Source organism: Brienomyrus brachyistius, chromosome 20 (genome assembly GCF_023856365.1).
Source record: "Brienomyrus brachyistius isolate T26 chromosome 20, BBRACH_0.4, whole genome shotgun sequence".
NCBI classification, from domain to species: domain Eukaryota; kingdom Metazoa; phylum Chordata; class Actinopteri; order Osteoglossiformes; family Mormyridae; genus Brienomyrus; species Brienomyrus brachyistius.
Window position 1 is genome coordinate 8,181,243 of NC_064552.1, and position 16,137 is coordinate 8,197,379.

Consider the following 16,137-nt stretch of genomic DNA (forward strand, 5'->3'; position numbering starts at 1 on the left):
GTGTTCATTAATTTCTCTCTTTGCATTGATGTGGAAATATGTATGGTATATGGCAAGGGTGGCCAGTCTTACCCAGAAAGGGCCGCTGTGCGTGCAGGTTTTCGCTGCAACTCCCTAATTAGATTACAGAATGTGCTGTGTGGCTTGTGCCCCAATACTGTTTGCATTTCTACATGCGTATTGGAAACTCAAGGTAGCTGCACTTATGCTTAATTGACTTCTTGACAGCACACAGATTTGTAATGCGCTGTTTGAAAATGTGTACATCGCTTTGGAGAAAAGCATAGGCCAAGTAAATATACAGTAAATGTAATATTTGTACAGATACCTATACAGGACATGCCAGCTACCTGCAATAAATTCAAATATAGTAATATGAATCAGTAAAATCAGACAGAAGTCCAGTTGACCACAGTGCATACTGTAGTACTGTAGCTGTTTTTCTTCGGTCCATTGATTCAACTTTGATTCAAGGTGTACGACTGTGGTATTTTACTTGGAACACAGATTCTATACTACACAGATAAGTAGTCAACACTAGTCATAGCCAGTGTGGCAAACTAGGCAAGTAATAATACCAGCGTCTTCAATACGAAGCAAAGTGAAATTGGCTGGCAAGTCGATGCTCCCTTGCAAGTTTTGCACCCCAGACAGCTGACCGTGTTGCTTATAGGACTGACCGGCCCTAGAAGGAGTGCAAGGTCAGGCAGACATTATGGTGGTAAACAGTCAGTAAGGTGCAACGGAGAAATTATCATTTTTCATGCATCTTACCAAACAGTGTGCTGATAATCATGCATTTTGTTTACAAATTTACTTAAATGTGTGAATGAAGCTATGAGGGAATGTTATTGAAGTATCAGCAGCGATCTGTTCAGAACAGAATAGAGCAGAATGAGTTTTTGCATAGATTCCTTTGGTAAATGTGGCGACAAGATAAATGGCAGATCAATCAGTTCCACCGGAATCGATCTGAATCAGTTCGGCTTCAACGCACACAACCACCAGCTACTTTATTGTAAATCAATCATTTTGAAAACAACAAAGAGGCCACTCTTCACCAACGAGCTGTCAATTTGAGATGTCTTTGTTACATCCTTACCGATGTGAAAATTAACTGATCCATCAGTTGAATTTTCTTAAAATTATTTACAATTTCTTTAATATCATATGCTCAAATGTTAGACCTAACTTGAGCTAAAAAAAAAAAAAAGTATGAAAGAATTATAATTTAGTCAGTAATGTCTAGATCATGCAAATAATGTTCATTTTCATATATATTTCATATTAGTAGCCAAGTATAATCTACATAATAGATGCAAATATTAAAACGTTCACATCAACTAACAAAACGTTCCTTAATTCTCTTTTTTCGAATATCTTAAGATGATGTTCTTTTGCCTTTCCTTGGTTCTACAGAGATGTTCTGCTGATATTATTTGAACATGATATGGATATCAACAAAAAATATGATAAAAAATTACAAATATAGTATGCTTCAGCAATTATATAATGGGTATAGTAGAAGAATCGTAAAATGTGTCCTTGCATTTTGTCTTTTTACTGTGTGTATATTCACTTTTTATTATTGTTATCATCTTTTTTTCCCCTGTAAAGTTATGATTTCTTGGCAGAACTTGCTCCCAGATGCACACTCTTGTCAGGTTACCAGCTATCTTTGCTCCCGCAGATCATAAGGTACAGAGCTAGATGGGTTTCACTGATTGGACGAGCAGAAGCGGCAGCCTACTGCCACTGACAGACAGGGAAGGTGAAAATATCTGGCCCAGGTGGCAATTAGCTACTGTTACTGTAGCAGATATTATACTGCCAACTGCAAAATTTAAAACAGAGAAGATGCGATCAAATAAATATTTCAGATTAACTATGATCTAGTGATAACTACAAGAGTGCAGTTATTTTTTTTTAAATGAACAAAAAGGACAAGTTTTTAGAACACAAATACATCAATTTAATTTGAGAAAATACAAAATGAAACCATGTACAATTTATGTACAAACCTTTTGTACAAGACGGTGTGTTTATCACTGGATATCATAGTCAGGTAGATCAACTCAGCACCATCATTTTCTCCACTAATCCTTTAGTTTAAACAAAATAAAAGAAACTATACTGCAAGGTGAGGCTCATTTTTGCCGCAATTAACATAGGAGATAATGGCAGATAATGGTACACACTTGACATGATTAATGTAAAATTCTCCTAATCTGGTTTTCTAGGTAGCAAATAATGTTTTGCATTGATATTCATGATGCCAAAATGTATTTATTTAAGACTTTTACCCCCCATCTGTTATACTTAAATGACCAGAAATCAAGAACAATGCTTGTGTAATCCATCCACCTAAAATAAGTCAGGAGAAGAGATGGAAATATGTTACCTTTTTTGCAGCTGACGTTGGTAAAATTGACGTTAAACAAAATACGTAGCTTGTATTATTAAGCCTAAAATCAATCTAAGCATAACAATCAGTACTAAGGATGTGGCGATTTTCTAAAAATGCGATGCCCTTCTTTGCTTCCACTGTGCATATTTGTCATTTTCTGACTTTGCTGGGATGATTTTACTGTTGTTTTATTTTGTCAGTCACGTCTCTGATGTCCGTGACGTGCTTTGGTTGTTTAATCACACAAAGCACATCTGCCACCTCTCGCGATAGTGGGTCTTCGGGAATCCTCCTTTGGCCTAACACACTGCCTGACACGGGGCATGGAGGCAGTTATTTGGCTTGGATGTTCTCTATGCCCGTGTAAAATTCTGTTCCCCCTCAGGTTCTATAGAGAGAACTCTTTTCAATTGAAAATGACTGAATGATGCGCAGTGAAATGCCGTAAACCTCAACATTGGCTAGCACTGTCTCCTATATCAATCACTCAGAAAGACATTCTGCGAAGACATTCCTGTGATAATCAATCATCCAAAATGACATTTGAGTGTCTATATTCAGATAAACTGTGTGAATCATAATCATACAAATAATTGTTTTTTTTGGGTTATTGTTATACGAGTGCTCAAAAATAAAGGATAAACATTACACATGTTAAATAGATCAGTAGTCACAACTCTTTTGGAGAGAAAAGGCAGTGATTAAACACAAGAGCTTGAGAAATGACATTGATATAGCCATTTGAAATCATAAATATGCAGATAAAATGGAATGTACACAAAGCGTTTCAAAACAAAATACATTGTTCTTAATCAATCACTTGTGACCCTTACATTTTCAATAATTATTGATTTTGAGGGGAAAAAAAACAAAATAGAATTAAACCAAAAAAAAGAATAAAACAGCTCATTTTTATGTGTCCTTTTAAAATATGGGTTTTGGAGTAACTGGAAATACTTTCACCTTCAATTAATGAAACTATCAGCAGTGAATTATCAGCAATCTTTGTATACATACATTATTCTTATATTTGTTGACTACTTGCTATGAAATGTAACAACTTATAATTACGATTCAAAATTTCACTCCAGAAAAAAAAATACTTCATGGGTTTTCAGTATCAACATAATCATACTACACCCAGTGTAGAGACATTAACGTCATGAGATTGTTAGAAATAAAAGAGAAACAGTGGTACACAAAAGGTACACAAGCAAAATGTAGCTGTTAAATACTCTTTTTGAATGAGATCAAAGATTTTGCAATAAATTTGACTAGTAGGTTGCGTAATGTACTTTCCATGGTATGTTTCGTAAAGCAATTTAAAGCGTAACAGTAGCAAAGCACTGCATTTTTTGGTGAGACTGTCAAATATTGTGAAAATACCATGTCTAGCCTTTTATTGGAGAAACAGCCCTGCTCACAATTTCAATTATTATTCGTTAATATCATCCTACACTTTGTGTTACACCCCGCAATCTCGACCAAGTGAAATGGTTAGAAATGGCTAGAAGATAGACTTTGCGTTACAATAGATGCTGAATTTTGAAGCATTTCAACTTGCTAACAACTAACTGAACTCATTTATGCACAAATATTGTTGCAAGCAGCCAATAACCATATGAAAACCTAATTGTACTGGACCATTATAATTGCAAATCCCTATTAGACTCTAAGAGGTCCTATTAAAATATACGGACATATTTTGTTTTTATTGCCAGTGCTTTTTTCATTTTTTTTAAATACTTATGAGAACTTAAGGAGAATAATGACCATACAAAATATATTGCTTGTCTGTCTTAACTCCTTTTACTAACATTTCTGTACAGTTTTAGAATATATGTGTAATTCTGGTGCCCCAGTAGCCTGTATATTTTGAAATGTAAAAATAAATGTTTAAAAAAATGGAATTTATGGTTATGTGGATAGAAAATATTTGTAGGTATAAACCTGTCATAAAATGTACAACAGAGTGAAGCTTCACCTTTCAAACCTTCAGCAATGTACAGTGTAAATGTGGAGCATTTGCTACTAAAAGGTGCTGCTCTTTAGTTCCATGGATTACTCCAGGAACTGGATAACAAGCATGTTTAACTTTGTGGAAGGGCTGTGTCTCTGGCAGAATAACTGGAATATTGCATTCAAAGCCAGCTGTTTGTAGCAGTCCAGCGACTCAAACATGACTGAGCTGTTTTCAATAATCAGAACATTTTATTCCCAAAAGCTTCTCGGGTTAGAGAATCAGAATTATGTCATGGAGAACATCCAAGCACTTCATTGCCTCCATGCCAAGAATTTGTCAGGCAGTGGTTACAAAGGAGGGCCCGTATTTACCCGGTCGCGGTAAGTGGCAGTCCGATGCCATTGCATTATGAACAGCTCTTTCATAGTTGTTGCTGTTCATTCATATTCATTTTGCCGCAAATAGTAACAAGGTACTTCAGGTGAGTGTCTCTCACCCTAGACCAAAACAGCTCAGCCATTCTGAGAATCCTTACAGCTGGCAAAAACCCTCACTTTTCATTTGCATGTGCTGCTAAAAGTTAAGCGCCTGTTGAGTCTTATGATTATGCGTCAATAATGGCAAGATGGAAAAGCTTAATTTACATATTAATTTACATATTAAATTACGATATTTTATACACTTGGAAACTTTGATTGGCCACTGGGATAATCATTTAAATGGATATACACACATAGATTTTCACAGATTCTGATTTGTTCCAAACATTCATTTGTTATTCGTAGTGGACAGTATTATCTAAGATAGAATAATTACGCCCGAATGCATTAATTCAAATTATTCTGTCACATCTCTTGTTTACTGCCCAATCTTGGGAAAAAAATACATAGCCAATGATGCATGCTATGACAATACCGACTATTTCTGCAGATCCCAGTCCATTTAAATACTTTCTAAGTGCAAGTATGTACATGTAGTACAAACATGTGTGGTTGCCATACAGTATGAAGTCTTGCGTGTCCTTCATTGGAAGTAGTTCTGTTTTTACGTTTCTGAAATGACCCTCATTCTCCAAAACGTGTAATTATGGAGTCTGGGCATATCAGAGATGAAGTATTGCTGTATTACAAATAATGATATATATATATATATATAGCAAAATTTTTTTTCTTTCAGGTGCAAGGGGCTGTACATTTCTTATTGATTGTCATGTTATATATGCGTGTTATGTATGTGTGTATGTTTTCCGAAATAATATTTTAAACAGCATGGAAGTAATCATTCATAGGTACAAGAAGATCTCCTCTATTGTATCTGACCACATGGCAATCCTAGGTCTGTTGTACAGGGAGGAACAGTACTGTCGCTCCTGTGGCCCCATCTTCCACGAGAACGTCCCGGCACTCCACATGACATCGACGGTCTGCACTTAGCATTCATCTTCAACTTCCCTGATGGTTGGAATCAGGATTCCAGCGTTCTTAGCCTGATTGACTTGATTGGCCATTTGAGTGCTCATGGGTTTGATCTGAATGTTTCTTGGGTAGGAATTCTCTGGTTCATCTGTAAACCAATTCTTTTCTGTGAAACAGTGAGGCAATACAAACACAGAAGGAGGGAAAACACCCGTGTAAGTCACAGATAGTTACTTTAACTTAATGCGTTCTAACCTGCTTTTCTTTTGCAGCCCTGATGAAAATAGTCATTCCATGTTCACAAATATGGAAATTACTCTCACCTTGATTATGATTTTCATTTACATTGAGAGTAGCTGACTAATACTGGGTTTAGTCTTGCTCACAATATATTGTAAAAGAACTTGCTTTTCTTTTTCTGTGTTTTACTTTTTTTGTGTATAATTTTGCATTTAAGCAAATGTTTGTCAACATCATATGTCTGCACTTTTATTACACTGAAGGGAAATGTTCAGAAAATATACGATGATTAAAAATGATCATAATTAAGAAAAAATTTAGTACATACAATGTGCTGTAGTACACAGCTTTTTCCCCCACAGTGCTAAGCATTACAGCACTTGGTTGATAAGCTGAACTTAAAACAAATGAGAAATTTTACTTATTACTTATGTCAACAATATTTGACTATACTGAAGGATGTAAATTTTTTGGGAAATAATCATGATTAAGAAAAATGCTCCCTGTTACAGATTGTAATCTTCCGATTTAAATTTTGCGAACACTGTGCGGTATAACAGTCTTTCTCCACAATGCGAAGCACAATTGCTTGTATGAAGTTGGTGGTTGATGCCAATTTCAACATGGTCCCTCAGAAACATTCGCTAAATTGTGACAAATTCAAAGAGTGTGGGAATATTTAATGGCATAATTCTTCCTTTTTCCTGTTCTCAGCACGACTTGATAAACAGAGATACAGGTCCTTGCTCTTTTCATCACTGAAAGAATAGTTGTGAGTGTTTGTATGTAAGTGTCAATGTGTAGCAATACTTTTTCAAGCCCGGTGCTTGAAAAAAAAGTGTCTTCAATTGAAATACTACAATTTATGAGTGTCTCAATATATGCAGTCACTTTAAGTATTAGCAAGAATGTGACTTATCACCAAACTGATCTCTTGCTCAACCACAGAAAAAGTTAAAGTAGCAAGTGCATGAGACAAAACATTTCTAAGTAAAGTAACTCTGGTTCCCTAACTGAGGGATACGGCCATTGCTGATGTTACACACTATGACCTTTTTGATGAACTCGCACCATAGCTTTCGAATTAGAGCCTTGAACCCAGTAGAAAAAAAAACATTTCTTGGAAGATTTTTAGTTTTCCTGATACTTGAACTTCCTGTTCCTTGTGAGAAACCTGAAAGTTTCACAAAAATGAAAGGGCAGATCTGAATAACAGACCAAATATACCCAGTCTCCTGCACTTTTTCCATTTCTTCTGCTAATATCACAAAACATCGTGATATAATTATGTTTAGAATTTCAACGAATCTCAAGGGATTCACTGGCATCTCGCTTTGAATCCACCAAATGCTGTTTATGCCGTCCAACCAAATGAGAAATGATTCAGAGCAATACATTTGAAACAATGAAATGAACTTTCTTGCGAAGAGTCATCTTACTTAATGGTATCAGGCCTCAAATCTGCCGCAAACTCCAAGCAAAAACCATAAGAATCCAGCAATATCCATCAGCCAAAGAACCAGAGCTGCTTTGCTTACCTGGGTGTTCTGTATCGTAAAAGGATACTGTCAGGATTTTAGGAGGTGATGAAGATGCAGGCACTCTTGGTCAAGCAACCAGGCCCTAATTTCTATGAGAAAAGCGCACCACTCACAGCTTCCAGTCCTCAAGAAACAGCCAGATTCTGCTCTCGTGCACCTTACAGTACGTGTCGAACCTAGTTAATGCGGTCCAGATTCAGTCTTCTTGAGGGTCCTGTCGTACTCAGGGATATAACGTTATATATAAACAGCAGTATTCTGCTGGCTCCTACAAACAATATTATCATCTTCATTGACTAGTATAAATGCAACTACAACATTCAACATTCAAATAAATAAAGTCATATATAATAAAATTTAATTTCCCAAACAAAAATAATTTCTGAAACTGCAACAGCAACTGGCAGTTATGTAGTCGTGTCGCTAATATGTTCTTACGACGTAAATGCCTACAGTGGCCCAAAGGTTTTCCAGAACAAAGCCAGGGACTAGTGGAAGCACTTCGCCACCACCAAAATACCATGGTGTGGAGGCAGGTGAATCATGGATGTGGATAAAATGACACACAATCTGAGCGGAAAATCCAAATCAGCTACTCCCAGCCACCCTTATCGTTCCACCAGAAGCTCAGATGCTGAACTTGGCATCATCTATGGTGCCAGATTGCCGCAAAACAGGTGATTAAATGAATACATATGAGGAGAATTGTGACGCGAAGTCAAAAGCAGTGCTCTGACAAGCACTCTTGAGAAAGGCGCTATGACATCTACTGTGGGCAAGTAGGCACTCGGTGAGCCAGAAAAAGCTAATTGTACAGCTGGTGGACGCCTCAGCCTTGTCAGTATAATATAAATAAGCACTAAGAGTTCCCCAGGAAGCACAGTGCTGACAGGACTTCCTTGGATTTTGAGTGCGAGTCAGTTATAGGGTGCTTGACACGAGCACCAGCCCAGGCAAACTGGTGATTAAGTCCAGGTAATGCTCAGGCTGAAAGGGGAATGGAAAGTCAAAAATTTCAGATTGCAGATAACTGTTCATTCCCCTGTAGCCTTATCTGCACTGTCTAGTGGGAGGATGCTGTATGTAGCATTGTCCTGAGGGACCACTCATGGTCAAATAAAAAAACAAGTACTGACAAGACAGCCATCATCAGCAATCAAGCCTTATGGCGAATGGGTGATGATCACAAAACCACGGCTGCTTTAACATTGCAGACTAAAAATACCGGCGTTACAGTAGCTGAATGCGAAAGTAAAGCTGAGACATGTAAAGGGTGAAAAGGCTTATAACTACATATCCAATGAAGCTACACATCACCAAGAAAAGCTACACAAAGGAAAAACTACCAAATCCATCATTTACCTGGAGGTCTAAACAAAGACATGCATCCAGGAGAAAGAGTTTAAAAGTTAAATGGCAGAATTTGGCCTTATCTCCAACTTTTCTGGTGACCACACAGTTAAGGTACTGGGACGCGGACAGAGACGTTTCTGTGGCTTTAGGAAAAGCATCTATGAGTCGACAAACGTTGCACGAAATGTCTGGTAATATGCTTCTACGATACAGAACTTTACAACTGAAGATCACACAGTACAGAACAAACGAAGGTTTCACACAGAGCTCACACATTTGGAAGTTGTCTTCGGGTAAACAAATTAATAGAAGCATGGAACTGAACAACAGATCGAGATTTGTATGTGAAACAAACCAAGCATTTTGTTAAAAGGCATTCAGTGAAATAAGGAAGCTTTAATTCCTCTTGGGAAGTGAAATTCTACGTAGAGGAGAAGAAAGAAAAATGATCACTGCATGCAAGGTGGGGGGGTGGGGGGGGTCCTTGGGCAATGCTATGACCAGGCAGCCACCTCGCTTCTGATTTGAAAGCAAAAGGAAAACTAAGGAAAGATGCTTTCAAATACAAGTTGGTTTTGCTGCTGATAGTTGTTCTCCACAAGGACAGAGTTATGGTTAAAACCCAAGACAGTTTCTACTTCATGCAGAATCGTTAACTTTCATACCTTGGCTCATTCTATTCATCCTTGTTGCACTTTAAAAAAAGAAGTAATCTATATAAGTTTAACAGTTTTTAAAGGAAATGACACATCTCAAACACATTCACTGACATGACCATATCCATTGCTATTTCACTGTAGTTTCAGTACTATGTCTATATGTCTGGGGACTCTAGCGTAAAATCAACAACAAAAATTACATAATTAAGATAAAATAATGATAATTATATATCATCCATAATCTATATAAAATGTATGACTGCCACAGTAATATTTTCTATGCACACAAACAACTCTACCCATTGTGAACATAATTACACGGATCATTGTTTTTTTTTATTGTATAATTTGAATATCCATTGTATTTTACCTTAAGCATATAATTCAAACTTAGTTCGGAGCCGCCAGGTATTTCATCTTTAGGATCACAAGACAAAAGGCACCAAGTGCATTTTCCTAGACTCCATCAGTCAGTTAGTATTCAAAGCTTCATCAAAAGCAGCATTCTTTTCTTTCTTTTATTCATTACTTTATTTGTATGAAAATGTTGACAAGCCAAAAACGGGAATGTTCTGCTCGTAAACATTTGCCACAGAATCCAATGCACGACAGAAACCATCGCAAGTGGGCCGCATGTACTGGAAGAGCAGAGGTCACAGTCCGACACAGTGATTGGCCAAACTTAACAGACTATGATGAGTATCCAGAGAGCGTCACACAACGGGTTCAATACGCCGAGGACAAAAGATCAGGGTCGGAGTCAAGGCCTAACTCACATCGACATGTCTCCCGCTAAGACATCTTTAAATGCACTTGCTCGGTGAAAGAAATCAGGGGCTGATTGAGATGAAACCCATATTTTTACATCCCATTTGCCTCCCGGTTCATGCTATCCAAATGGGACAAAAGAAAAGCTAAATTGCACTTGTCGGCTGATGCCTGTATCACTCTCATTTTGAGGCCATCAACCTAAAAGCTTTTATTTAACAGTAGTCTTGGCTGCACAACTTTTACACAGGAATATTGCCAGCGGATAATATTTAATAGGTGTAAGGTTATTAATTATTTCAGTCTAGTGCTAGGTCTACCCAGCAATTCCACTATCGATAAACATGAATTAGTCAGTGGATAAACAAAACTGAAACAGTTCATCTGCAAGAAAACAAACTTATAACAGGGGCATGTAATAATGCTACACACATACAGTATATACAAAAGACGAGGGGATGTGCCTGCGTACACATTGTGATACACAAGAAGTAGCACTGAATGCATTAAGACGACAATGAACTTCCCAATTCATTAAAGACTTACTACTTACATACTTGTAAGATTTTGGTCATGTCAGGAAAAATGTTCAGTTGTTACAAATCAGACTATACTCTATAAAACTGAAATAAACTTATATATGTACACATATACATTTAGGTTTATATATTAGTACATATACATGTATTTACACACACCCATGTGTGTCTTACAATGAGCAGATCAAGCAAAAACACACATGCGCAGCATTTCACAAGCCATTAAACAATGTGTTTCTTGTGGTATGAGTATTTTCATTTGAGTTTCGTAATTTTCACTCATAGCATTGCACATTGTTTCCAGATAACATGCAACTTTTTAATTAAAATATTTCAGATTGCTAGTAGCCTTTAAAACACTGAAATTATTCGATACTGATTAATGTGTATTTTTAATTTTGGATGAGGTGTAAAGACACGTTAACAGAGATCAAAAGGTACCTTAAATATTTTTCCAACAATTTAAGCAAAATTTAGTAGCGCTAAACCTCAGCCTGACTTCTAACAATGCCGCCAGCACCAAAGCACTGGCATGTTGGCCAAAGTTAACTGGTCTTTTGGAGATACCGGCACCGGAAGGGTGCACATACACATACGGTTCATGCCAATCATGTTTATTTGCTGTAGGAGTTTTGGCAAGAGGACAGTTTTCGTGGCATTCATTTGCAATGGCCTACTTGGCCAACTAGAGAACACGTCTTAAATTTATAACATTCGTGTTACCTATACCTATTATCATTGTTTTAGTTTTATATACATTATTAAACAATTTCAGCATTTTCAAAGGCAACACACTTAAAATGCATTTTATGGTCACATGCTTGCAAAAGATGGGAGTTGCGTGTGTATCAAAACCTCTATTTGTTTTCTGATTGTTGTCTACTTCTGGAATTATGGTCCATGTTTTTGTGCAGATATGAAAAATAGTGAATACATAATATACTATTCAAATTCTGTAACACATTGTGTAGGTCAAAATTGCATTTTAACTTGATATCAAGTCAATAGAAGAGCATGGACAACGATATGAAATTCCATGTTTTCTGTACTTTTCCGAGCTTCTTTTCTTTGCTTGCAGAAACACATCTTCAGTGCTTGTCCATAATCACAATCATGTACGTCTCCCTCAAGAGAAAGTGACACTGTGACGATTCCTGTTCATTCCACTTCTGACTCAGACATGCCTGCCAGTTTACCGAAGAGAAATCGGGATAACTGAGTGAAGGAGAGTGGCGTTCAGTCATGGATGTTCCACTAAGATGATACTTAGTCCATCTTAGATGTTACGGGATGTGTCAGAATGTGAATGACATATGGACCAAACCTGTCCAGGCCACACATCAGGCCTGTTAGGGGTTAAATCAGAATGAGAGTGTAGGAGCAGCCCAGTGAGCTACACGGTGGGCAGGGGCGGGGGGGTCCTGAATAAGCTGCTCTGTACATTAGTTTATTAGTTATGTATTTTAGTTTATTACTTATGTATTTATGTATTACATCTGAATCTTAAAGAACGAGTCTGTTTATCTGTCATCGTGTTGTTTTACCACTTTAAAGCAACACAAAACAGACTAAAAAAATAATCGAAACATTATTTTTATTTCATATTGTTATCGTACATATGGTGCGGTTAAATAGTAGGTCTGCTTGAATTTTTTGAAACATGAATGTAAACGTAATATCACTACAAGTAATATTCTTGCATATTCGTTTGTAAAGTCTCAGTGAAAATGTATTAATGTATCAAGTTACTCGTAGATTCCTTCTTACACAACTCATCTCAAGCAGAGTCTAGCTAGTAAGTGAAGTTCTGGCTGAGGTACGGTAAGCGAAATAAGTGGAGATACAAATACAGAGGACAGAAAGATGTCATGTAGGTATACAGTATCTCATCTGCTCGAGAAATGAATGTCCGGTCAGGGCAACTTACGAAAATTATCATTAAAGCTGATGATAAAAAAAAACAATATTTAGCGCAAAAACCTATTATTAAACATTCCACTTTGAATCTTTTACTAAATTCTGGGACATTAAGAAAACAAAGTTAATGTTGAAGGAGGCGGAGGTGTACTCCAGCAAGGTGCAATTTGGACACAAGGAGCCCATATATATTTAAACTCTGTGAAGGACTACATAATGAGCATACTTTGAAACTGTAGCCTGCATTACACTTTGACAGTGATTGTTTGTGAGTGGTGCTTCTCAAACGTTAAATATGATACAGGGATTGAGTGCAATTTGCTTTGAAACTTTTTGAGTCCTTGTAAATAAATGTTATGACTTAGATATCTAAGCACTGAAGAATCATAAGAAAAATCTATCAAAGGCTATGATAAAATAAGCTTTCATTCGTAACATAAATTTTCTGCTTTAAACTATACATCTCCTGAAAAAGTATAATAAAATGCAAATGGTTCTTTCTACAATTAATACAACAGCATTTATACATCTATTTTGAGTGTAAGATACTTTTCTTAAATGCTCACTACTACATACATTTAGCAAATATTTTTGGATGTATTGTGAAATGCTGTTTACAAACCGATTCAGTGATTTAATAAATAAAGGGGTTAATTCCATGCACAAACGGTTTCAACTTGTAACCCCAATGGCAAATTTAAAACAATGTTACTTTTTTCATAAGTCAATAATAATTCTAATGCATATTTTATTCAACCAGATAACTGAAGAAATATAAAATGAAAAGCAACATCATTTTAAATATGTTACAGAATCAGTATGCAAAACAACACACATGCATCTAGTCTCTTACAGATTGTAGGAAAGCTACAATCCACAAGAGAATTACCTTTTTAAAAAATGAAAATGTAAAAATAATTGAAATATATAATGGTGCTTCTTCATAAAAGTTATTCATGTAGCTATCGTTTGTCTAATCAATGAGTAGCTGAATATATTCTGTTGTAACATTATTGCCTAACTACAAGATCGCTGTTTCTTGGAAAGGAAAAATGTAGTGATAAGAAGATGATAATGGTCAGTATTGCGTAGAAAGGATGCGTGGATCACATGCAAATGGCCGTGGCAATAACTTAGAGAGTACTATATGACAAAAACGAGTCTCTTCTAGGAAAATCACATCACAGGATGACGATCGTCATGGACGTGTCACAGATATGGAGGGTCACACGTTTTTACAGGCACGTACTTCTGCTTTTCCCTGGGGTCCCGAGGCTTGTTGCGATTCTGCCGGTTGGCTGGAGGGATCGAATGGACGGAGGAGCTCTTTTTGCTTGAGCAGTGGGAGGAATGGGAAGAGTGGGACAGACTGGTCTGGGACTGGCCCGCATTGTGGTTAAACTGAATCAGACAGAAGATCTGGTCTGAGGATACCAGCTTAAGATCGTACGTTGGGTTTGCCATGACAAACCTGTAGAAGATTGAGACACGAGGGAACAAAGGGGAAGATGAAGAAATGTTGGTTCATATGTCATAGGGTTCACTACTGGATGAATAGACGATGGGAGGGTGACTCACCGCTTGCTGCACTGACTTGGCGTACTTAGGTGTGCGTCTCTCAATCGGTAAACACCAAAGCACAGCATATTATATGTTTTTAACGCTTTAACAAATAAATCTCCATAGGAACCACCATCCTGCAACACAAAGCATGGATTAGAAATTTGCATGGTTGTTTCAAACTCTATTAGCGTTCACAGAAACATGGTTCATACCAGTTTTTTCACTATTCTCACGATGGCACATAAATAAATCACAGGTGCTTCCTCCACATCCAATTAACAGATAACAAACAGGAATAGTAGCAGGACACAGTACATCCCCTAAGTAGCAAAACCAACCACTTACCCCCATATCTGCGAAAGGACCATCGTACAACGCCAGCTGCGCCACACGACACCTGTCCCTGTTTGCAAGCGTCTGTGGCGTGCTATAGCTACCTCGCAGGGCATTCTCCTCAGCCAAAAGGCCCTCCAGCTCAGGGGTGGCCCCCCCTGTTACTAGTGTCCGGATTAGCGTGAGACTTTTATCATTGAAATATGTCTGCAGTGATAAAAGAAAAAGTATCTTTAAGCCAACATATAAAGTCACAACTGAAGACATTCAAACAGCATGTTATCCTGAGCTCTGTTATTTGAACCCTAAGTTGTCTCATCAAATAGTCTTATGTTGGTGGTGAAAAGACAGCAGAATCCAATTACTTCGTATTTTTTTTCCATTTTGCCAGAAGTGTGTCTTAAAATTTTAATAGGCATATCATTACGTAAAAAAACAAATAAATATATTTGTATTTAATTACACAAAATGTAGTAAACCAGCACAACAAAAACAGGAATGCATTTCCCTCGAGGCAAAACTGAAAAAATTAAATACGAAATTAGTCCTGCAATTGCTTGAGAAAGGATACAGAAATTTTTGGAGTTTGTTCCATATAATTTATATTAACTTCAATACCCACAATATTTTTTTTCGTCAAACTGTAATGCTAAGTATTTTTTATAATTTAGAGACACACAAGAACTCATCATATGCGTAATAAGCGGTGACTTCTGTGCTCTTCGCTTGTTTTTGGGTTTTCCCTGAAGGTGATTTCCAGGATTCTTAGCCCAGTATAAGTCCAGTACTGCCACCTAACAGCTTCATCATATACACTCTGCCCCAACAAAACAGCAAGGTGATGCTAAAGGCTACTACCTAGCAAGTTTGTGAATTTAGCAATTTCCCATTTTGCCAGTTTGTTTCATTCTGTGCACGAAATGAGAATACAAAGCCCAATATTGGATGTCCTGTGGAACAGGAGTCTCTCCCCCAACCCCTGTTGTTAAACCTTGTGTCTCCCCTGGCTTGCACTGCACTATGACATCTCTCTGGGAGGCTGACAGGACTATTGAACAGGATGATGGATGAATGCTGTCTATTAGAGAGCATTACCTTTGTCCAGTGTGAAATGCACTTGAAGGCTGCTTTGTTCTAACCTCACTCAAACTGATAGGTAGACAAATGAAGTCGTCATGGTTGGGAAAATGCTCGTCTTCTCTACCTTTTTTTTTTTAACAGCCGAATATCATAGGCAGATTAATGTACTTCTGCTTAGAGCAACCTTATATTTCAAATAATTTCTTGACCTACATTTAATCCTTTCCACCTTGAAACCGTGCATGCATTTCTTAAAATTCTGTATTGTAGTAGCATCTTTCAAAACCTGTTTCCCTAAAAACAATAGCTACTTATTTACAATGTTTGTCAACACTTAAATTTTAATGAAATATCTGAAT

The 16,137-nt window shown here is 37.1% G+C and overlaps 1 protein-coding gene across 17 annotated transcripts in view; it reads right to left on the reverse strand.

The window, feature by feature from the left end:
- Nucleotides 1-1,948: 1,948 nt before the first annotated feature.
- LOC125715317 (calcium-activated potassium channel subunit alpha-1-like) overlaps nucleotides 1,949-16,137 on the reverse strand; it is a 163,921-nt gene continuing 149,732 nt past the window's right edge. For 7 of the 17 annotated variants that reach the window (XM_048986648.1, XM_048986645.1, XM_048986635.1 and 4 more), the window contains 5 exons: nucleotides 14,711-14,905; nucleotides 14,381-14,499; nucleotides 14,052-14,273; nucleotides 9,585-9,613; nucleotides 1,949-5,951 (listed from right to left, as the gene is read on the reverse strand). In XM_048986648.1, the coding sequence (XP_048842605.1) occupies nucleotides 5,800-5,951; nucleotides 9,585-9,613; nucleotides 14,052-14,273; nucleotides 14,381-14,499; nucleotides 14,711-14,905 (717 nt within the window). In that variant the 3' untranslated portion in view covers nucleotides 1,949-5,799. Of the gene's footprint in view, nucleotides 5,952-9,584; nucleotides 9,614-10,497; nucleotides 12,070-12,462; nucleotides 14,274-14,380; nucleotides 14,500-14,710; nucleotides 14,906-16,137 lie in introns of those variants that run through there. The other 10 variants (XM_048986652.1, XM_048986650.1, XM_048986644.1 and 7 more) reach the window with 3 other exon arrangements.